The following is a 23094-nucleotide window of genomic DNA, read 5'->3' as shown; positions in this document are numbered from 1 at the left end:
AAGGACCTTAGTAAAGAAAACAGTTGCTGGCTGAGCTGTAGATCAGACAAATTTGGGCAGTTTTGGTGATCCCAACAGCAACAACCACTGAGCCACTCTCTTTGTATTCACATTTACAAAGCCATATTGCATGATAAACCCTGGACAGTGAAAACAGCAAATATATGATGGCACACAAGGTGAGCTAACCATGCTTGTATGAATCTCCTGCAGGGAAAGAAAGGCAGGATACCAGGCAGGAATTACTTCATCTCCCACCCTCATCAGGGGCCACAGGTAGGGGGCATTTCCTGAGCTATCCCCTGGCCCACTGAGCTCGTTCTATAAAGCTGCACCAAATTTCAGGATCCTCTTTTGGAATGCTACAAAAAACCACCTTGTCGTTACGGGAGTGCCAGTGGCAGCAGCTCAGGCAGCAGCTACGTGGGGCAGCTCTGCCCAGCCCATCTGTGCTCTGGCAGGTGTCTCTCGGAGCGTGCTGCCCCAGCCTGCCCCTCCCCGGCCCAGGACCAGCCTTGCTGCTAGAGCAGTGGAGGGTGATTTTAGGGGCTGCTGCACCTGACCCTGTCCGTAAGCAATGGCTGGAACACAGAGCAGAGCTGGAGGCAGACAAGCTGCTCTCCTCAGAGGATTGGTGCTCACTTCATTCAGCTTCTCCCAGCCATTCCTCCAGCTGGGAGCACCACTGACCAGCTGTCCACAGGCTCATGCTGCTGCTCAGTGCAAGCACACCTTAAACATAGATCAGATTCTCCTGAGCTCTCAGCTTTCTTATAGAGCTGAACTGAGAGTGCAGTCAGAAGGGACCAACTAAGACTCACACCGATACAGACAGCAGCCTTTATGTCTAGGTCAAAAAATGAGTTGTCTTTTACCACATTCCCTAAGGACTGTAGTTGGGTTTGCCATTTCCAGCATGAAAGCAGGCTCAAAGAGCCCAAGCACTGGGGTGCAGCTCTGTGATGCTAGGTGCAGGACAAACACAGAGCAAACAACATCCCACGGCCCAAAGACTTTCATCTCCATGTTGCACAAGGGCACTTCAAACCACTTCTGTCTCCCTGCCCAGCCAATCCATTTCATAAGCCCAGGATAGGTACCATCAGTGTGTTAAGCAGACTAAAGCCCAGCCAAAAATCACATCTATGGCTGGGCATGAATGACTCAATTCACTCTTCCATAGCCTGACTGTGCTCCAGCTGGTATTCCACAGCTCGTCTCTGCCTCGTGCCATCACGGGGAAGGTTCTGGCATGAACTGATTGTCACCAAAGGCTCTGTTCAGGGGTGAAGATGAAATCACCTGAGTAACGGCAAAGTTTTGAGTCAGAGATGCTTCCTGGGCCATTGGCTCTGGTCTACCAACCTGGAATGCCTCCTGCATACTTGCCTGAGGAAAAACATCTGACAAAACCCAAAAAACAGGGAGGGAACCTATCTCCCCACTGCCAAAAGTGGAAAAAAAACCCAAAAAACCGAAAAAAGGCTGGATCTGACAAAGAGTAATGTCCTGAACAAATGGCAGCTCTCATAGGCCCAACAACATTAAGGCCTGAGGTTTTCAAAGGTGCCTGGCTGCATTAGAAGGTGTCACACCGAATTTCAACCAGCACCTCATTTATTTCAGGTCTTTTGAAAACCCTGCCTTTCACAATCCGGCACCAGCCCAAAGCTTCCTTGCTGTTTCGAAACATGCGCTGTCTGTGTGTTGACAGCAGCCCTGCCATAAATCACATCCCTCAGGCACTGGAAAGCACCTCACCTGTATGCTGAGCATCCACTGTTCCTTGCAATGAATTCCATCACTCCAAATTTCTCAGTAGCTGGAATCAACTAATGCTGTTTTTTTCCCTCATTAAAGCAACCTACTAGACAGAGGTTTCCTTCTTCACTCCAAAATCTGAGACCTTTCCAACCAGGTACAAGGTCCAATATTTGTTTACTGTCTTGGACAAGGAACAGGAACTTTACAACCTGGGATGGAGAAGCACTCTGATTCTGCAAGAGACATTCATTATTTGCTCCTATTCAGAATGACCACACATGTCATGATCTTAAAATGTGACACTGGTATTGAAAGCAAAAGCCCTTTTAAAATGTCATTTGATGTTGGTAACACCATATTTATTAGACTGATGTAATTAAGTAATAACTATAATTCTGCTCCTCCTTTGGGTCATGGGACCTGCTTTTACTGGCTGGGGTAGATGGAAAGTAATACTGATAACTCTCTAATTTGAGAATAACCTCCCAGTGGCACATGCTTCATCTCGAGTCCATGATGGAGCACTCGTATCAAGTATCCACAGATCATTATGCTCACCTGACTGTCACATTCTCAGAGCTCGCTGCATAAGGATATCAAAGTTTTCTTGCTCGGCCTCCATTAAAGTGAATTAGTTCAAAATATGAGATACATATTTATAACAATTATTATTTTATTTAAAGAAACTATGTGGAAATCCATCTGCACAATTGCATGTGTCACTCTCACACATCCTACAGCTTTTGATTCAAAATTAGCAAGGCTTAAAAAAGAATAAGTTAATAAAAATTCACACCATAAAACAAAGCTCTTTAGTGGCATCAAGTCTGATCTGTTTGAGGTGGTAGTTTTGACTCTAGGGCCTCTCGACTAACAGTAGGAGACACGAGAATTGTGGGTACTGATGCATTTATCATGATTAAAGACTGTTCTGACATTTCACCTAAAGTTCTCTATGAGAAGGCTCTGATGTTGACCGGCATCTACAAAGGCGTGCTTGAAGTACTATTCATCACTCATCACTCATCTTAGTACGACTAAGATGGAAGATTCTTCCTGAATTGGCGTCCATGCTAAGGGCATCAACCCCTGTCTCCTGAATTATTCACACAATTCATGACCCGAAAATTTTGTGCCAATGGAAACTGAAACCACAAAAGCTTTCCCTCCTCCCTCCCATGGCTGAACCAATCGGAAAGGGCTGATTCAATATCCAGAACTCATGATGAGTTCTGCCAGTCCAATGCCCTTGAGCAGACATTAGAAAAGGCCATCATCAGCAGAGACTGTTTGCCAAAAAACTTGGTGTTGGAAAACGTCCTGAACATGCCGTACCAGTGACGGCAATTCTGTTCGAGCAAAGTTGGCAAATCGCTCTGAACTTTGAGGGTGCTCTTTGCTGTTTCCTACATTCATGGGAGTTCACTGTGAAAACAGTAAGGGCATCTAATCCTCACTAAACTCTTTGGTGTGACAGTAGGGAAAACTGATGGACTTGTTTACATGTGATAATGGAATCATTTGAAATCCACTAGACCTCCAAATTTAGATCTGACGTAAATGCAGAGAAAGTTTATACCAAGCCTGATTTTAGCTGATGTAAACTTAGTTGACTTCTTTTGAATTTATATGACCAAACCCAGAAAGCCAACACTGGTTTTTTAAGTCAGTAGGTTTCCATTTGCACATAAAATGATGCAGCTTTATTATGTTAACAAAATCAGATGTGATGGGTGGGTCAGAGAAGGTATTACTCCCACCCCAGCACAGGAAAAAGTGTGGGAGACCTTTGTCCCAGTGGAAAGCTACAACTTACAAAAGCCTTCAAAACAGAACTTTTTGTGACTTCAAACTTTAGAAATTGCTTTCATTGTTTTCCATTGTTCTAAGCATCCCTGCACACATGAGGGCCTACAAAACAAAATGCATTATGTAGCTTGTGGGAAGTCTACAACCATGTTCTAGACCAGATGACTCCAGAAGAGTTCGAGATAAGCTTCAGATCCATGTCCAAACATTAGAACCTGCAAAAAAGTCTGACTTCCAGTATTGCTTCATGAGAAAGTGAAAGGAACTTCACCACAGCAAAAAAAGAGAGATTGGCATTTTGGAAATCACAGAATAAAATCTTATGAGCTCCTTTTCATGCAGATGAATCCTGTCTGAGGTACTATGCGATATTCCAGCTAAGAGTGACACAAAATTAGTAAATTGCCATGGGGAAACAATATTAATATCTCATTTTACAGTCTTATTTGTGCTGAATATTGTTATGTTCTCCCCTGTCCCCAGAGCACAAGAATGAAGTTATTGCACACACTGATGTCCTAAGAGTTTAGGCTGTATTTATTCAACCACACTGATTTTACTCTAGCCAAGCTGATGTCATTTGCAGCATCTTCTAGTCAACCTATTGAAATGTGAGCCACTATGTGCCACAATTAAGACCATGCTCCAAAACATCATCCTGTGAAATGTTTGCTCCTCTGAGCACATTGTTCTGCAATTTCCCTAGGCCAGAAAAGCTCTTGTAATCAGACATTTGCTGGACACACACTATTCCTACTTGTTAGCTAACAGCTGTTACTCATAGTACCAGGACTTCTGTCACTTACAAAAGACTCAAGGCCACAGATCAGCCATTTTTTCTTCCCTGAAAGTTGTGCCACAAAGGGCAATAGGCAGCAACTGTGTGTGTACACCTTGCAATTGTACAAAACAGAAGGAAGCACTCTGTAGACTTGAAACTGCTTAGTAAGGGCTCCTCACCCAATGTTCTGCTGTAATCAGAGCAAAGAAATAACAGAAAATCCACTGAGATCTCAAGATTAATTGGCTTTCTGTGAAGTATTGTTTTGTTTAAAAGACTGAGCCACACTTGGATCAATGGGCCTTACAAAAAAAAAACCCTTTACCCATGACCAGGCATGACCAGAGCTAGCTCAGAGCACCGATCTCCAAACCCAGAGCAGCAATGTCCCTCTGGCCTAAGTTTGGGGGAGGCCTCTTTCCCAAAGCCTGTCTCTGACCCTCCTGCTGAGGCTCTTAAAACTTTCATTACCAGTGCAGCTTTTTGCCTAAGCCCTCAAGAAAATATGTGATTCTTCCCTGTGTGAGTGAACAGAGCAGTTTCACTCAATTCAGACAGCAGGGCAGAAAGAGACTGAAAGGGTTCAAATGACAAGCTTTCACTAGGAGCTGGCCATGTAACTAACACAGACCTTGTGGCTCTCCTCAGCTGCCTTTCTAACTAGGGATGCCATGGAGATGGCAGTGCACCAGCTGTGCACATCTGCAGTGCACATGCTCCACTTCCTTCACCTTCTGAATTCTGCCTGTGAAGAAACAGCAGAAATAAATCTGACCAGGAGCAACCTTAATTTTTCATTCTCCTCCCCTTTTTCTTGCTGTGCATGGAAATTGAGTATACATAGAATAAGAGGTTACAGTGGTCTTAGAATCAGTAGCAGCCTAATGGAACTACATAAGCATAGCACACTGAAGCCTGTGCTTTGCCATTTTATCTTTAGAAGAAGACAATTGTTTTAGGCATATACTAATAGAAGATGGAGTATTTTAAAATGTCCCACCCAAACATCCACTGTTATTATAGCCATACCTTCCTCACTCCTGCCCTTCCACCATACGTTCCTCCCTCCTCTAAACAACACACAGATTTGCCAGTGTTGGAGAGAGTAACCCATGTAGGCATCAAAAGCTGCATCAGTTGATGTGAGACGTTGAAATGGAGAATGGGAAAAAAAGGAATGCCATTAGAATCAGGCTCCAGGTAGTATTCTGCATTATATATATGTGTACACACACACATTTATTTACGCATTTTAGGATTCTCACTAATTCCAGCCACGGGACAGAAATGAGAAGCAGCTGCCCAGCTCGTGGAGATGACAACAAGAACACATGACCAGAATTAGCTCCACGTTGGCAGTGACGATCACTAGGACTTTCCTGTCCAGAAGAGCTGGCTTCATATGACAGTCTTCTGCACAGCATAAAGGATCCACATTAGAGTCCTTTCTAAATGTCTCCCTCCAGCTCAGCTAGGGATAATTCCTCAGCTCATGTGATCACAATCTCTGCACTAAAAGGAGTGGAAAGTCAATATTGTCGTGTCTCAACCATTCATCAACACAAGTGAAAATTCAAGGTAAAAGGCTTCAGGCTTCCTGCAGTTTTTTTGACAGTCACATGCTGAATTCACTTGTCTTTCACAGCAAGCACATAGTGAGGAAATAGAGACATTTAAAAAGCTGGGGTTTTTTCAAGTGTAATTTTAAATGACAACAGAAGCAACTAAAAACCCCCACAAAAAGTATCCTTTCTTTCAACCTGCACTCACAAAGAATGCAGCACATCATCTGTACAGCCTGCCCCTGACAGTGCAGACAGAATCAGAACATGTACTGAGCAGATAGTAAGCTATTAACCTCTCAAGATATTGTCTGGAATCAGAATTTGTTGAGGAAATTGTATATTAAAGTTCAACACTGCTGCTAACTGAACACAGCCTGATTCACAGCTTTAAACAGACAGTTTAGCATGGCTGGGACAGTGATTTGGAAGGATCTACAAAACAAAATAATTCACATCCCACATCCAGCTATCTGTCTTTAGCAGAGGATAGTGCCTTAGGCTGTGGAAGATGGTTGTACCCATACCTATAAACTCTCAACAAAGGGGTCTGCTATTAGCATGGTGTTTTACTGAACCACGTGTGTTCAGTGGGGAAATACATTTTGTCAACTGTCAGAACTCATGTCACTACCTGTGCTGTCCCCTTTTGACCCTGGTGCTGTGAACACAATTTTTCAGAGGTTTGGCTCTTAGCTCACACTTCCAGAAGTAATTATTTCTACATCTCTGTGCATATCTTGGCAGATACACAAGGGAAAAAAAAAAAAAAAAAAAAAAAAAAAGAAAGCAAATGAGCAAGTTCCTAAATGAAAGCTGGTGACAAGGTATCAGATGTAGTCTCCCATCTCTGCTTTGCACCCACAGTGATCCTATTGCTACTGACACTGTTTCCCCCAGCGGGGCTGCCTTAAGCAGGGCCATGGGACAGGCACGGTGTTTTGCCACTCTCTCCTGCTCAGTGACACAATCTGTGCTGGCACAGTCCAGGCAGGTGACATCTCAACTGCAGGTTTCACAAATCAAAACAGGTTTACTCTTGGCTGCTTGTAGCATCCCAAATGTCTGCCAGGGCCGGCTTCTCGTGATCTGCCTGCCTGTTTGAGATGACAGACTCCTGACTTTTGAGCAGCAGTTGTGACCTTGGCTTGCAGCCAGAGACATGAAAACATGTGTTCATGACACGACATGATGAGCAGCAAGGTGCATTTGGGAACATGAAAATAGTGCAGCTTACTAAAACCAGCAGGAAAGTTTGGCTACTTTTGATTCTTTTCATTCTTTTAATCCTCCCCTACCTCTTTGCACCACTGAGAAGCACTCTGTATTGATTATGCTGACATTGACAGCAGAGCTGGAATTTTTTTTTTTCACATCTCAGATGAGAAAGTGGGTTATGATTCATCTCACAGAATCTGAGTCAAAGCAATTCCTTATAAAAAACCAAACAGTTTTGATGCATTTCCATCAGAAGAGAAGAGGCTAGAGAACACTCAGCAAATGAGACAGTCCTGTTTAATACTTCTTTTTAACACATTTCACTCTCAGATAAAATCTGTCCTTTTCCCCCACTGGAAATAACTCATTTTGAGTTAATGACACTAAAATACCCCCAAAAGCTACTTGCAAAATACAAACCACCCTATCAAAAAACGACAGCATGAGACAAATGCCACCAGAAGAAGAAATAACAAATGCCACACTGTGCCCCACTTCCATGGAACACTGATTGCTAGAGTGGAAAGTAACAGATTACTATGGTGAATTATCAATTTTCCTAATAGCCTTGAACTCTCTTAATGCTGAAGTGTGATAACATTAGTGGGTACATTACATTAACAGCAGTTAAAATGATCAAGTGTGATCCTGGAGCACATTTTCCCCCCTTTCTTCTTTTCATAGCCTTGTTACTAACCCTGGAAAATAGGGCTTCTGCTCTGCATGCTGGGAAGAGCCTTCCCAGGTTGTGATTTCTTATCAGACAAGGCTCACAAGTCCATTTTGGTGGATTTTCACATAAAATAAAGAGTGTGGCCACAACTTTGGGTAAGGCATGGAACTTGAAGGAGTTCCAGGCTCAATTCCCACTTCACTACTGGATCTCAGCATGACTCTGGGTGAGTCATCTTAACTCTGCCAGTCAGCCCCTCATTTGTAAATTAGGGACAGTAATTTCCTGGTCCTTGACATGTTTTCAGTTTCAGAACTCTGAGGGATGCACCCTGTTCCTACACGTTTAATTTGCACATAGTCCAGTGTGACCACAACCTTGGATGCCACTGCAGCACAATGAGCCGTAGTGGAACATGGGAGCAAACTGCAAATTTAGTGCATCCAGCTTCAAAGAACAGGTGAGCTGGTTTTGGTTTTAAAAAGCAGAGAAAGAGTTCCTTTCTGTCAGGTCATGTATACAACTAACTCGAAACAAATTAAACTGTTTTCATGTTATTGGGACAATGATTTATCCAAGACTGCATGGCTGGAAGGGTTTCTAACTCCATCTCCAAAACTGAATGCCTGTGCCTCACTTGACAACTTAGCTACAAGTCATGACAAAATAATATCTTGAGGCTTTAAACACTACAAAGCTCTATCTGAAGTGAAAATTACTTCTATAATAATACAGTCCAGAAAAACATTCTCACTCATTCATAGACACACGCATACATACAACTCCCTCTCAAAATACCTGTATGTGAGAATTTAGAGCTTATGATGTCTCAGATGGAGGAAACTCTTGGTTGCATTTTTCTCCATAAAACAGGAGAACCAATCTTCTCCATCCTGTATGTCCTAGACTAACAGTCCATCTTCAGCTCCTGGCCTCACCAAGGAGATTATCAACCAGGGGTCCTCCAGGTGCCACAATTATTAATGCAATAGTTTTTATCAAGTGATGACATCCCTGCAGATAATCCCTAGGGACCAGCCAGCTCATTCCATGTGGAGCAGGAAACAGCCAGCAGGTTGGTCCCATTTTGCTTTTTGCTGATCTGGGTTAGCCACAGACTAATGAACTACAGCTGAAGACTTGATGATTCACTATCAATTCTTCAGCCCTTTCAGTTCACAGAGAGTTTACTTTACTTTATAAGTTCATCATGAACAAGCTGGATTGTCTTGGAACTGTTTGTCATATTAAGGTAGAAAGATTTGGTTTGTTTCCATGTAGGACTCTTAAATATGGGGGGTTGGCCAATAGCCTCATCATCATTCAAAGGTTTTTCTGAAAGAGGATGAGGTTTCCTATCCACCTGTACAGGTCCTAGCACACTAAGAGCCCTCTCACAACAAAGGAACTATCTACCACCCTCGTGGATTTTTTTTTTTCCATGACTATGTTAATTTTTAAACATGCTGAAGAATCATGTAGAACACAGCTGTACTTTAGAAAGACATATTCCTGAATTTTATTATCACATTTCACTCCTCTTAGAAGACAGAAGGAAATGATCAGTTTTTATTTACTAACTTTTGGAACAAACCTAATTTCATTCATGGTCTGAAACCCACCCTTCTTTCACAGCATACAGGTAATCATGGGAATCCCTTTGATAAAATGCTACTTTGGTATTCTGAACTTATTGTCCATTAAATAACTTTGCATCAAAAATCAGTTCTGTTTAAAAGTAAGAATATGTCTGTGTTGACTGCTAGCAACTCAAGCTAAACCAGGGAATTAAAAGCACAGAAGTCATGCTGCTTGTTACCTGTTCTAGCTGGGATTTTATGACCTACAGTAACAAAGGGTAATTGTGGTTTTGATGCAAGATTTAGATCCCATCTGTGAAGCCACAGTGGTCTCTGAAGAGATTGTGCTTCAGAAACACTCATGATGCAAATTCTTGGCCACTTTCGTTTGGATAAAGAAAGGAAAAATGGAAGGTGAGTCTCCTGTGTCCTGGCCCATGTGGGCACCAGGTGCTCAGGACTTACAGAAGTGCAACTTCTCTCATTCCTGACTGCTACACCTGCTGGATCTTCATTTAAAAGATGTGCACTCAAGCCTTTGTAAGGCTAATATTCATGACATAAAAACATCTAGGTACTCAGCTTCATAAAACATGTTTCCCAGAATTAATACAGAGTAAGATATGAATAGGATAAACATCAGGAAGAATCAAACTTTTGCATCCATTTCCAGGCTTTCAAATGCTTGAGAAGCAACTTAGACCAGGTCACAGCCTCTTGCCTTTCTCATGGCTGGATATAAGTGCATGTAGATATGGTATATTTTGTTCTCCAACCACTCACTGGCCTACTCTTTTAAAATTCACTGTCTAGGTAGCACTGAGATTACCCTTATAAATTTACTCTACCTCCACTCGCTGTGCAAGGATGCTGGCAGGCAGAGGACTCCCCAAAAAGAAGCTAGACGAGGGTGGCAAGTATTGACAGAAGTGAGACTGAAGAAACAGGCTCTGAAAGCCATTTAGCAAGATAATTAAAGCCCCTGGGGAGCAGAGGGAGGGTGACTCCCCTTGCGGCAGGCCACAGCAGGGCCGCTGGATGTTGATGATGCTGCACTGTGACCTCCCGGAGCAGAGGTTGCTCCCAGGCTTTGTAGCCTGTGTGCAAATGCTGGAATATGGCTTGAACATAAAAATAAAATGATTTGAAGTACAATGGAGAAAAGGGTCCCCATTATATGTCTGCTCTTCCTGCTTTTGTGAGTGGTTACGTAACAGAAAATGACTGTCAGCTCATCAGTTGTTGAAAGTCTAACCTACTATTTTCTGACCCAGATGTTGCTCAAAAGAGGACAGACACCATCTTGCAGCAGAACCCCTGCCTTTAGACAAAAGACACGTCACATTACATAGCAAAATTACAATGTAATTATGCTCTTGTAATAATAATATGCTTCTTTTAATGATAACCTTTTCAGAACAGATCTTAGAGTACAGGCAAGATATGACAACTTTCAGTTTCTTTTTGTGGCAATAATTCAGATGAAACCAAGTGGCTACTTGTGCCTCTTAGACGCTGCTGATATGCCTGAAATGCAACACAGACCATGTTCAATTTAGAGCCTCTAGAACTGTACAGTGCCCAGAGCCATGCCAAAGGAAACAATGGCACCACAAACCAAAGGAAGTCATACCTGGAACATCCTGTGTGTCTCCTCAGATGAATCTCCTACAACTCTAATATGCTCCCTCCCATACCTGACTTGAACTGCTACCTGCTAACCCATGTCTTGACTCTCAAGAGGTAAAATTAGGGAACATATTCAACACTGTTTGGATATCAGGTCTCTGGTCCTATTGAAGGAATTTTAGCTTATGAATGGAAGCCAAATGGAGATGCAAAGCCAACAATGGGAAAGGTTGGCAGAGTCTTTGCAGATTCAATACTGGTGTCACTTAACATTCTTTTATCTTAACTGTGACATGGCATTTCAAAGAACCACTGGAAATGAAGGTTCTCCTTGGGGAATGCATATATGACTGCTGCTGCTAATCATCTCCAGCAAATTTGGTGTAAAAGGAAAAAAAAGGTTTGAAAAAGTAAAATGATCTGCCACAGGTCAAGATGTCAAGATGAGAAGTAGAAAACTAAGTTTAGCCTCCTGTTTTTTCGCTTTGCTCTTTGACCCAATTCTGCACCACCTCTCCCATTGTCAAAGCCAGGGTACACAGAAAATACACATAAAAAAAACTATATATCCTGAATTATCAGTTCAGAGTTAACTCAAGATTCCTTTACTGCACAAACTCAGTATTTCCCACAGGATGATTTTAGCATCTCTCTTCTCCCCACGTGCATCCCTACAGCATGTTGCAACTACAAAAGGAGACTGCTACATTATCCAATACATAAAATTGGTGGTTCCTTTGGTAGCTCTGAGCATGTATGGTAAAATACCAGTGAGAGTTTCTTCCCACCACTCAGGGAAACTGCTGTGGGGAGTGACTCAGCTGGGACATAGTCCAGAAGGCAACAAGAGATGAGGGGCCCCAGTGGCACTTTTCCAGTCTTAATCAGCACTGTCTGTATGGTGATAGAGACTGATAAGCTGCCAGAAGAAATTTTTTTCTATAAGACTTGAAACAGTGGTCCAGAACAGTTGTGATCTTTGTGTGTGTGTATTTGGTTGGGTTTTTTAAAATGCAAAATCAAGGGCTGTAATTTCCCGTGGCGACCAACAAACAATTTTGATAGTTTCATTTTAATCTCCTATAAGTATCCATTTCTCCTCCCTCAACCTTACCCAATTTCCACTCCACTAAGTATTATTTTTTCCAAACAAATCAGACATGCCTGTCTACAATGGCACATTTATCAACAGGGACGGCTGTGATAGAGAGAAACAATCGCTACTGCACAGAGCATAAGACATTTGGGAATCCTTTCTAATAAATAGGGATTTGATTAAAGACAGCCAACTACCACAGATCAGCAACTTAATCATCAGTAAAGAAGGAAGAGCAGCTTAGACTTAAAATACTTTAATTTGCTGATCTGTCAAGGACTTCCCAAGAGGAGTCACTCCACAAGTTACTCCAGAACCTGCAGGGGGGTAGGAGGGGACATACACCAATGACTGGGGTGCTTATTCTTATTATAGTAGTGTGGTCTTAACAAAGTTAAATTAGGCAGAATACCCAACATGCATGTTTTACTCCTAAAAATTCACAGGAATTTTAAAAAATTATTATGCCTAGTGATATTTCCAGGCTTAAGCACTGCCGTGTGAACGGCAGCTAGAGGATTTCCCAGTGACTGGATCATGCTGCTGTGGTAAGTTCTGGCAGGACAAAGCTGCCCGCTATGATCTTGCTGCACCCAAGTGTCTCCAGCATGCTGCTCCTGGCTCCCCCCCACTCCCAGGCTCCCCAGGAGGGCAGTGTGATCCATGCTCTGCTGCCAGCTGTGTGTGCTCGTGTGAGCAGCCCTTGCCTAGAACAGCTCCTCCAACTCTGAAACCACCTTCAGTGGTTTCTACCCGGGAAGCTGCAGAGAGGTGCAGTGAGCAGAGACTGGATGGCAGTGTTGGCTGTCCTGCTCCTCAGCTCAGCTCACTGGGTCTGCCATCAGTACCAGACAGCATGTCCAGGGCAAAGAGACAACTTTAGTGACCCCTACTCCTCTTCCTTCCCAAGAACCTTCACCCTGCCCACTGCTGGGCAGAACCTGCTGACTACAGAACCAAAATGGCTTGATAGAAAACCAGAGGTATGGTGAGTGAACTTGCAGAAGGAAGTTGGTTACAGAGAACATCCCAGACTGCTGGCAGACCAAGTAAAGTGACCTTTCTCCAGCCTGACAGTTCAAATATAATTATTCCAACAAATTATTTTCATGACTTAATATAACGCCTTGCAGCTTTCTAGCAAGGTTAATTAGATTCCTCAATTCAAAACCTATCTGCTCTTAACCAACTTTTAATATGCTGAAATCCAGTTTTCTAAATTCAAACTAATAAAAGTGATTAGCTGACAGCTATCTGGTATGCTACAATTACCATGGCATTTAGACCTCAGGCATAAGATATTTAATGCAAATCAGAGTCAATGTCTCTGCCCATTTGTCCTTTTTTGGATTATTTGATCAATGTGCCATATGAATACTGTACAGTCCACACTACCATGCTAAACAACTAAAGAACGAGGGCAGAGATATTGGTTGAGATAGTTAACCAAAGCTGAAAGACTCTTTTTTCCCTCCCACACTTAATTTGTTCTTTCCACATGAGCATGAAGTTACTGAAAGGCACTGGCTGACAGCTCAAGTAGAGATGGGTATTTAGTTCTGACATAGCCAGAATTAGTATAAAACTCCCAGCCTGCACTGCTGTATCAGAAAGCTTTATCCACTGTGACTCCAGAGACCCAGGGAGGAGCCTGGGCTAGAGCAAACCTGGGAAGAAGAGGGAAGCCTACTTCTTTCAGTAAGCATACCTAAGCATAAAAAGCAGTTGTGCTCCAGCATTCTGTATTTTGTTAGATAGAAATGCTCCCAGAAGGCTGTATGGAGCACAGCATGCTCAGGGAGCTGAGGAGATGTCCAGCCCAACACATGGTTCTTCAGCACACCAGGAATGCCAAGGCTGGACAACACCTCAGAGATGAATTTCAGTGGCACACAGTGCAATTAGAAGATCAATCAGGTGTAGCTGGTAATTACACATGACCTGCCCAGGGTAGGACTAAGGTTGTTGTTTGATTTTTCCACAGTGCATCATGCATGATTATTCCATCTTTGATTATGCTACTGTTTATATAAATAACACTGGCAAAACTTCTGAGTGCTCTGAAGCCTCCATTCCATTTTCTCGTCTCCTGCTGAATTAAGAGCTATTGGCATGGCATTGGTCTGACCTCCCATCTGATAGCCAAATTGATGACCTAACACTGAGAGACTTTATGTTCCCACCCTTTCAGCTACGCATCCCTTTTGGATGAAGAAACTTTGATGTACCACCCTCTCAAACAGAGCAGAGCAATCTTAGTCATACAATATTAGCCTGCAAAATTTGAGCTTTCCAGCTTCATAAATACAAGTGGTAAACAAAACTAAAGCTTCACGTCAGGAAGTAATTTCCGAGCTGTGAGGAAAATTAATCACTAGAACAGCTTATCAGGGTAGGTGGTTGACTCACCATTGCTCGAAGTTTTTAAGATAAGATTAGATTTTTTTTTTAAGTCATGATTCAATCATGTTTCTGGGAGAAACTGAGAGTAGGACATTAGGCAGTATAATAGCAAGGTCCTTTCTGACCTTGGAGCCTGTGAATCTTTGTTTATCTGCCTACCTTCTTGGGCTAAAATGAAAACTGAATGGGCTTTGGTCCATCAACCAACTCCTGCCATACAATTCTACATTAAGAAAATTGCTGTAATCAGATCTCATGCTTCAGGGCTTCAGCCATCTGCCTGAAGAGGGCAGAAAAAAAGTTTCTTCCTCTTTCCTGCCCAGCTAATGGCTAAGTACATGTTATGTTTATTTGGCTGTAGCTTCATGTTTAAAACATCAGAGAGTGAACCCAAATGGTTATGGGCAGACATGAAGTCAAAGGCAGCAACACAGAAAATGCTCCTTGGCAATTTTCTATTCGGTTAACCATTCCTGCTCACACCTCAGATCTATAATAGTCATCAATTCTGATGACTATCAGTGTTTACAGAGAAGACATTTTGGTTATTAGGGCGCAGCCCACAGAAGGTTATAGGTACTGATAGAGAATTGAGACTGATACTTAACCCCACCTACAAGGGCAATGTTTGTTTGATGAGAACACAATCTTCTCTTATTATCAGATCCTTGCCACTGCAAGATCCTTGTTTGTTAGTGAAACTATGGTCCCACCCGCTTTTTGATTAAACCAGACCACAAAAGTTTCTTTAAGCCAGAAATATTTCGGTCCAACCAAGCTCTATAGCAAACAGACCTGGGGGCAATCTAAATGAATTTTTAAGAAATGATGACATAAAGAACACAAAACGAATGGCCTGACCCAGTCTTTAACTCTACAAACTACAGCAGTTTGTTTCACAAGAACATCATTACCCAAGACTGTAAGAAATTAAGCACACAGGCAGATCCATCGATAGTGCCCAAGACTCTTGATTTTAATGCAGAGTTCAGAGGCCTTATCACCTATGTTTCATGTAAAGGCAAGATATAATTCTACACCTATAGATGCCTAAGATAATTATACTCTATAACACTTAAGGAGGAAATTAGATGCTTATCTTTTTCCAGGTAAAGAAGATGACACCGTTATGAACCAATCAGTCCAGATTTGTCTTACTTGTATTTGTTGGACCCAGTTCTGGGTCCCCATGTGTAACCAACCTGATTGACTCAAAATGGATTTCCTTTTAATCTGTGCCAGCACAGAGAAAATGAAAATCCATGCCTTGGAAGCAGAACACATTTACACTGCCAGATTTTTTTGCAGCTGCAATGAGAAGGGATGGGGCAGGCAGGCACAACAGCAACCGCACCTGAATTCAGACTGGTAGCCTGGAAGCTGGGGACAGATGGTGTGAAAATCAACCAGACACTGAAAAATTCAACTTTATATCCAGTAAGACTATAAACATACAGTGAGTGAGCATGAGATTTATGCTGAAATTACAGAGGAATTCCTATGGATGATTACACTTCCAGCCCAAGCATGGAAAGCACATCCATCAACACAAGTGTCACTACGTTACCAGCGCAGCTGTCAGGCCAGCCATTACTGAACCCAGTAAATACAGAAGAGGGCCACAGACACTTGTGACATGGCTCACCAAAGTACTCATCAGAGGGAGGATTCTCCATGTCATACAGCATTTTCTTGGTCAGGTGTTCCAGCTCATCCTCAGGCCTGAAGGCAGGAGTGCTTGATGCAGGTCCAGAGCTTGGGTACCCACTCTGGAAAAAAAAAAAAAAAAAAAAAAAAAAAAGCCTGTGATATGGTATAAAAGCATCTACACACAGTAAGGGGTTCATATCAGCTGTTCAGTGTTGAACTTACATTCTTTGCCTTATTTTTCTTAAGACCCAAGGAATTCAAACAAGCAAGCACCTTACTTAATGTAATGAAAATGGACTCTGAAGAACATCCAGTGAAGTACTATATATCCTCCTAGAATGGGAAGTATCCTGTGCCTCATAATTAGATGTCTACTGGGTAGCACATAATAATAAATAAAGCAGAAGATTATTCCAAGAATAACTTGATGCAAATGTTCTCCAAAACTGAAAAAGGCATTGGAAGCATTTAAGTTTGGACTTGGTAAAATCTTCCATCACTTAACAACACAACATAAAAGATAATTCTACAGAGGCAGAGTATATGGACAAAGACAGATAATCCCAAGTTCCTAGTTATGTTTTCTTCTTGTTTGTTTCCACACAAATCCTGCTGTTAACATCAGTGAGATCAGGAGCTGGTCCACAGATTTCTTGTACTAGAGATACAAAGGTTTTAATATGTGTGTAAAAACTGAGATCTCTTGGCCTTCATAAGCTAACAGCTGCCTACTGTATTTGCAGCCTATCTCAGAGAGTCTTCTCCCAGGAAAATACCAAAAGTATGACATATTTTGAGAAGCACAGAAATAGTCTTATGCCTAGAAGTTTCTTAGAAGAAGCTAAGTTTGGTGTCCATAGGGAGAAACTTGGTCATTTCAGTATTAAAAAATGTTGACACTAGCTCTCCTTGTGTGCCCTGTTTTCTTGAAAGACTTGCATATGAAAACTAACTTATTTATAAAACACATCATTTCAGCAAAGCAAGTGATTTCATTGATTAATTGCTGCCTACATCAAGGATTGGACCTTTGATATGAAACAAGGAAACACTTTTCCCTTCTCCTTAACTATTTAAATGGCAAGAAAATGTAAAATCACTGGAGAAATAACACATTGACCACTTCTAGGGACTACATGTGACATGATGAATCTTTATTGAGCCAGTGATGTTCAATAGCAAACAGCAGTTTCAAAGCACTGCACTTCAAGAGAATTAACTATATGCTTCCATGGTTTTTTCTGTCAGGCAAAAAGGAGATTTCAAAGACATCAATCAATTAGAAAAGGTCTCAGAACGGCACTTTGCAATAACACTTCATCATCCACTCCCCAAACCCAAACACCTGACCCCATCACACTCACTTTTCTAGGGTCCATGCTAAGCTGTACCCATCACCCTTCTCACTTGTTGGCCTCAGCAGGTGCCTGTGCTCCTGGAAGGGCTGGATCTGCTGTGCACACACTCAGTGCACCAGCTGCACCCACTGCCTGCCCAAAACCCACTCTGCAGCAGAGTAGCAGCAATTCACAAGGGAGAGGGGTGGCATGGTCCCCTAGGGAAAAAAAGTGTATCTGGAATAACCCCCAGGCTGGATGAATTACCCTGAAGAGTTGTGCAAGGTCTGTTTGCCACAATTCAGCCTCTCTGACTGAGAACGTAGATTGGACCTAACACACATTCAGGGTTTCCCACACATGTTTTCTTTCTTTTGCTTATGAATCTTTTTCTGCACAACATTTAAGGATTTTGTGCATTTCTCCAGGAATTCTAGTTGCCTAGCAGCTGTCCTCAGGAAGCTGTTGAGCATCTGGAAATGCCGAATGTCCGCATAAGAGCAGTAAACTTTTTTGTACAAATGCAACCATGCTGATGTGTTTGGGTTACCACAATCTTTTTCACATGGGAAGGCAAGCAGTATGGTGCACCTGCATTTGCCTTCTAAGTTATGTAAGTGGGATACATATTTTGGAGTGGATAAGGCCATTCATTTGACTAGAAGCTCTAGAAGCATGTATATGACCCAGAACACCCAGACTCCTTTGGCCAGAGCTTGTGACTTTTTTTAGAAGGGCTAGTCTATGACTACTTCATTAGAAATAATATATAGCATAATCCTAAAACAAAAAAAAAAGTATTAATAAGTCAATTAAAGGTGTCAAATGCAAGACAATCTTGGAACAACCTGGTTTTTCCCTTTGCTCTCTTGTTCCTAACAGCTGATCATGAATCTTGCCTGAACATATATTTTAACACAGCAAGTGCAGCCAAGCATTTATTAGCTTGAGAAATCAATCTGGCAACTGATCTTCTTGGGCTTCTATTTCAGGTGTTGTACCTATTTCAGTTTCCATGCAGAAAAGAATGACCACTGCCATTTCATCAACAGAGACTCTTTCCTAGACCTGGCATGGAGAAGATAGCACAGTCTGAAGCTGATGATGGCCCCCATCCCTGTATTTCCCATAAGTCATCACCAGCCTCTTCTGCTGGGCTCTGTCCACACATCATCTGAAACATTGCCCTTACCCTTGGGCCCTGCAATATAAATGGACCAAAACAGAAGGCACAAGCCACAGTCTGTTCACAGAAAAGGGCAATGAGATACATGGAGCTGAAGCAATTTGCCCAGCATCACCCATGGGCTCTTAGGCAAAGGTAAATCCTGCATCCTACACTTTCCAGCCTCAGACCTACACTGAACACTCTGCAACCCAAAGCCACTGCACCTGCAGGCCACCACAGCCAGGCTTTGGCACGAAGTGAGTGGAGCCTCTCCCTCTTTTCCACGCTGGCTTCCCACTCCTCCCAGCTGCAGAACCCTCCATGATTGGTTCATAAGGGCGTGGTCTAGGCCCTTTAAATTGAAAGACCAAAATCTGCAGATTTTCAGTTTTGTCTGACTCTCTTTGGTTTTGGAGGCCACACTGTCTCATACACACAATAAATAGGCTGCTCTCGTATTTTATCTACATTGCGTTTTTCCAAACCAGGCATATTTCCTATCCAGTACCCAATGTCAGCAGAAATAACAAATACCAACCACAATGTTATGAGACACTTTAACTTATTTTGACTAAAATGCTATGCCTTTTGGACCAGCATTCAGGTAGTGCTAGGCACATCTTTTTCCTCCTCCCATGGCACATGCTGACTACGTGCCTCCAGGAAAATGCATTTCATGCATATGAACATAATTTTTGCTGGGAAATGCACACAAACATAGAGAGGAAAGTATATCCTAAGTACAGTATAAAATGCTTGTTTCAGCAAAACAGTTTCCTTCCTCCTCCTTTGTTAGGTCAGGGTAAAAATATAACTCTGGCTTCCCTTACAAAACAGAGTTGTGGTGTTGTTGTTTATATTAAACTTCCTCTATTTTCTCCTGATCTGTACAATAATCAAGGCTGTCTAGAAATTCAATTTGCTGTCTGATCTACCACTTAACTTCATGCATTCTCTTTCCTCCATGATGCCTCAATGCACACAAATATCCATTTCCTTATCAAGATACAGCTCAAAGAAAGGGACTGCATTGACTTGTAGACCCCAAGCACCACTCTGTCTGGCTAACCACAGCAGCATCAGGTATGATAAACTGACCCACAAAAATGGAATAGAGCTCACAAAAGGCTGGCAGGAGGGACTATGCTTTGGAAGCACAGGCACCAGAGTGCCTCCTTTGCTACTGTCATCAAACACCGAGCAACTTCAGGGAAGAGAAGATTGCAGGAGCAAGCTCAGGAAGAGAAGAGGATTGCAGTAGCATGTGTAGATGCAAAAGCATTCCTAAATAAACACTGTCCTGCATAGTTAGTTGGGATGTTAAGGAAAACATCAGCACTTCCAGGGTTAAGCCCTGTAGCAGAAAGTATCTTCATGCTACAAAGGAAGTGAGCTAATTGCTTGTGCCACTATCAAAATGCTGCAACAACATCTGGCTCATCTTCCTTATTAAAGTTCAATTCCTGAAAAGCCAGGTCAAAAGAAGCAGTCGTGTGGAATCACTGCATAATTATTTTGGTACACAAAGCTGATTCTTGTTTCAGTGCTTTCCTGGCACATGTTTTCTACTCCAGACCTGTCTCAGATGTAAGGCCTTCCCAGAAAAGGGAGCTGTGCAGTCAGTCTGGTGCATTTGCCAACAAGAACCTTCCCCACCCCACATAAATATTTACCCATATGGGTAAAAACTGCAGTGCAGAATCTGCAAAGACATATGAATATGATGCTGTGATGAATGCACCATTATTCAGAATACACTGTATGTGGTCATTTTTCTTGTCCATTTGCTTCTTCTCTCTGGGAGAAAATAACTTCAATTACGTGTTCTCACTTACAGAAAAGTGGAAATTATCTTCTTTTCAGAAGGTAGCATTAGCTGAATTTGGAATTGAAAGGCAGCCAGAAACATCTTTCACTGATAGTTACTTTCTCTTCATTTTCTTCCTCCTGCTTCAACTGCAAAAAATTAGTCCTTTCACTTCACTCACCAAAACTAATAATCAGTTGAAAAGTATTGCAGCATAGTATTTTGTTCAATGGTTTGACAAAGACCACATTTTTTTTAAAGTTATTGACTGTCCAAAACAATTGCAAACTTTCAGAGCAAGAAATCCAACATAGTGCCACATCTCTCATGAGTTGTGCTCCCAAGGAAGTACCAAGATTGCCTACAGCTGTCATTCAGTTTATAATTAAGGCCAACTCTTACAGAGGAGATGCACTAGAAAAAATATTTCAATTCTTGATTTATTTTCCCAGTGAAAGGTTACAGCTGCCAGAGTACATAAAGATTCCTGAAAAGAGGATTCTGCCTGGAATCCTTGCAGCATGCATGTTCCTGGATTTACTGCTGGTCAGAGGGTAGCACATGAAGATCCTCTGAAGAAGCTGCCCTGCAGCAGATACCCACTGACAGCCAGTGCCCTCCAGCCCACACTAAAAGACCAAAATTTCAAGTGTTGGGCTGCCAGGAGAGAGGGCTCTTCTGGGATATGCCAGAGTGGAACAAGCCACTGGGCCCCTCACTGCCGACCTGCCCTGCCACCCCACAGCAAACCAGCAATCCAGAACAAGCAGCTCTGCCAGCAGAGCCCTCATTTGTTTAACACTGCCTGCCTTTGAAATAGGACAGTTTTGTAACTGCTTCAAAGCTCTAGAGGATATTTTTCTTTATTTTTAAACTTCATTATTGCAACTGTATCCTCACTTAGCTATCCATGCACATTGCCTGTCCTAATCCTGCTAAGCTCCTAGTTTTAGTGATCTCTTGTGGCATTAAGCTACACAGAATTTGAGTAATAATAACAATAAAAGTATTTTCCTCTGTTTTAACTTCACAGCCTGCAATTTTGCACAATTGTCTCCTATTTTTTATACTGTGAAACTGGGATGAAGAAAGGTAGAAAGGGGAGACATCTTGTTGATAGTTTTAAGACAGTAGAGCCAAAATGCAAAATCACTATAGAATTGAGAAGTTTCCTGGACTTCTAAAAATCAGGCTGCTCATACAGATGTTTATTTTGACTCATCAGAGCAGAGCTTTTGCTTACAGTCACGAACCCAAAATCTTGGTGTTTGTGTACTGATACTGAATTCAACAGGCTTACCCTGCACACACCCTAATCACTCTGTAAAATGGGTTTAACAATATTTTGTCTTAATCAGCACTGCAGAGCTGTTCAAGCTTCTGTGACATAAGTGACTACACAGAGACAGAGCATTTTATTAAACATCAAGCGTGGTAACAAATGAACATGACTGCTTTGTCCTTGGAGTGTTTTATGCCATTAGATGTAAACAAACTAAGTAGCATTTCTTGCTATTCTTCATATTCTCACTAATGTTTTGAATCTGGAAGGGCTGGTTATTTTTGCTAGGTATTATAAAAACTGGATACTCTGTAAACACCACCATCTGCTTCTGGCTTCTGCTCTGAGCATGACTGTGTTAAATGACACCTTCCACTGCTATTCTGGCGAGTCCTTGCTCCTGCTGGACACTATGGACTGTTTATATATTCCAGGTTAACAGCAGATGTGCAAGATTTTTGTGGAGCAACATTGACCATTTCTCCTCATAAAATACAAAGCAGTGGCTGGTTCTCCAAGTAATAAATTTTTTACATGTTATCTCAGGAAACAGCAGATTTAAGCTGTATTTCACATATAAAATACTACATTTTAATGTCCCATTGGTGCTTAAATGTATATACAGAAACAAATGCAGCAGTGCCTGATCTTGCCTGGGGCCTCTTGGCCCTATCATTACACAAATATGCTTTACTTGTCAAGGCTTATCTCATGTGAAAAGGGGAGCAGGCTGTTTTGTTTTGTGTTTTTCCATGAACCCCACTTATTTTGGTAACAGATATTTTAGGCACTTTAAAAAAAACCCAAGAACTCAAGGAACAGCTGGATGGTACTACTAAGAAAGAGAAAATTAGGCACCATTATACCCATATACAAATAAAGAGACTGTGCCATTTTAGCCCCATGTTTTTGGCTGGAAGAGCTCAGTCTGCTCCATAAAATTACATCAGGAGGTCCAATGCTTACTCATCTATTTGTTTCAAGATCAAAGGCTTTATTCTGCTCTAAGCTGCTTGCATTGCCACATCTCTCTAGGCTCAGAGTCAAGCACTCTCTTACTCCCATGGATCATCACCAGCAGTAAAGACCCTACAGGCTGCTTATCAACTTCCCTCCTCTTCCCATCATAATACTGTGGGCTACCAGGATGGCCTTCAAAGGACTAATTAATTAAGCATTATATTTACTGCTATCAACAGGTCAAAATCTGCATTTCAGAGTAGGAGCCATAAGCTTCCATAGGAGATAACAGCCTCACAGTTTTGATCCTGTGCTGCACAGCAAACTGCAGTACAAGAGTTTGAATTCACTTCTTGACATCTTGGCTATAGAATC

At 42.1% G+C, this 23094-nt stretch overlaps 1 protein-coding gene across 4 annotated transcripts in view; it reads right to left on the bottom strand.

Annotated features, from left to right (window-relative positions):
- The window catches only part of LPP (LIM domain containing preferred translocation partner in lipoma), a 327230-nt gene that overhangs the window by 67523 nt on the left and 236613 nt on the right, over positions 1–23094 (bottom strand). For all 4 annotated transcript variants that reach the window (XM_056498467.1, XM_056498470.1, XM_056498468.1 and 1 more), the window contains one exon: positions 16161–16284. In XM_056498467.1, coding sequence (XP_056354442.1) covers positions 16161–16284 — 124 coding nt within the window. The remainder of the gene's footprint in view (positions 1–16160; positions 16285–23094) is intronic.

The sequence above is a fragment of the Oenanthe melanoleuca genome, chromosome 9 (genome assembly GCF_029582105.1).
Source record: "Oenanthe melanoleuca isolate GR-GAL-2019-014 chromosome 9, OMel1.0, whole genome shotgun sequence".
NCBI classification, from domain to species: Eukaryota; Metazoa; Chordata; class Aves; order Passeriformes; family Muscicapidae; genus Oenanthe; species Oenanthe melanoleuca.
This window is presented reverse-complemented; position numbering and strand designations above follow the sequence as displayed.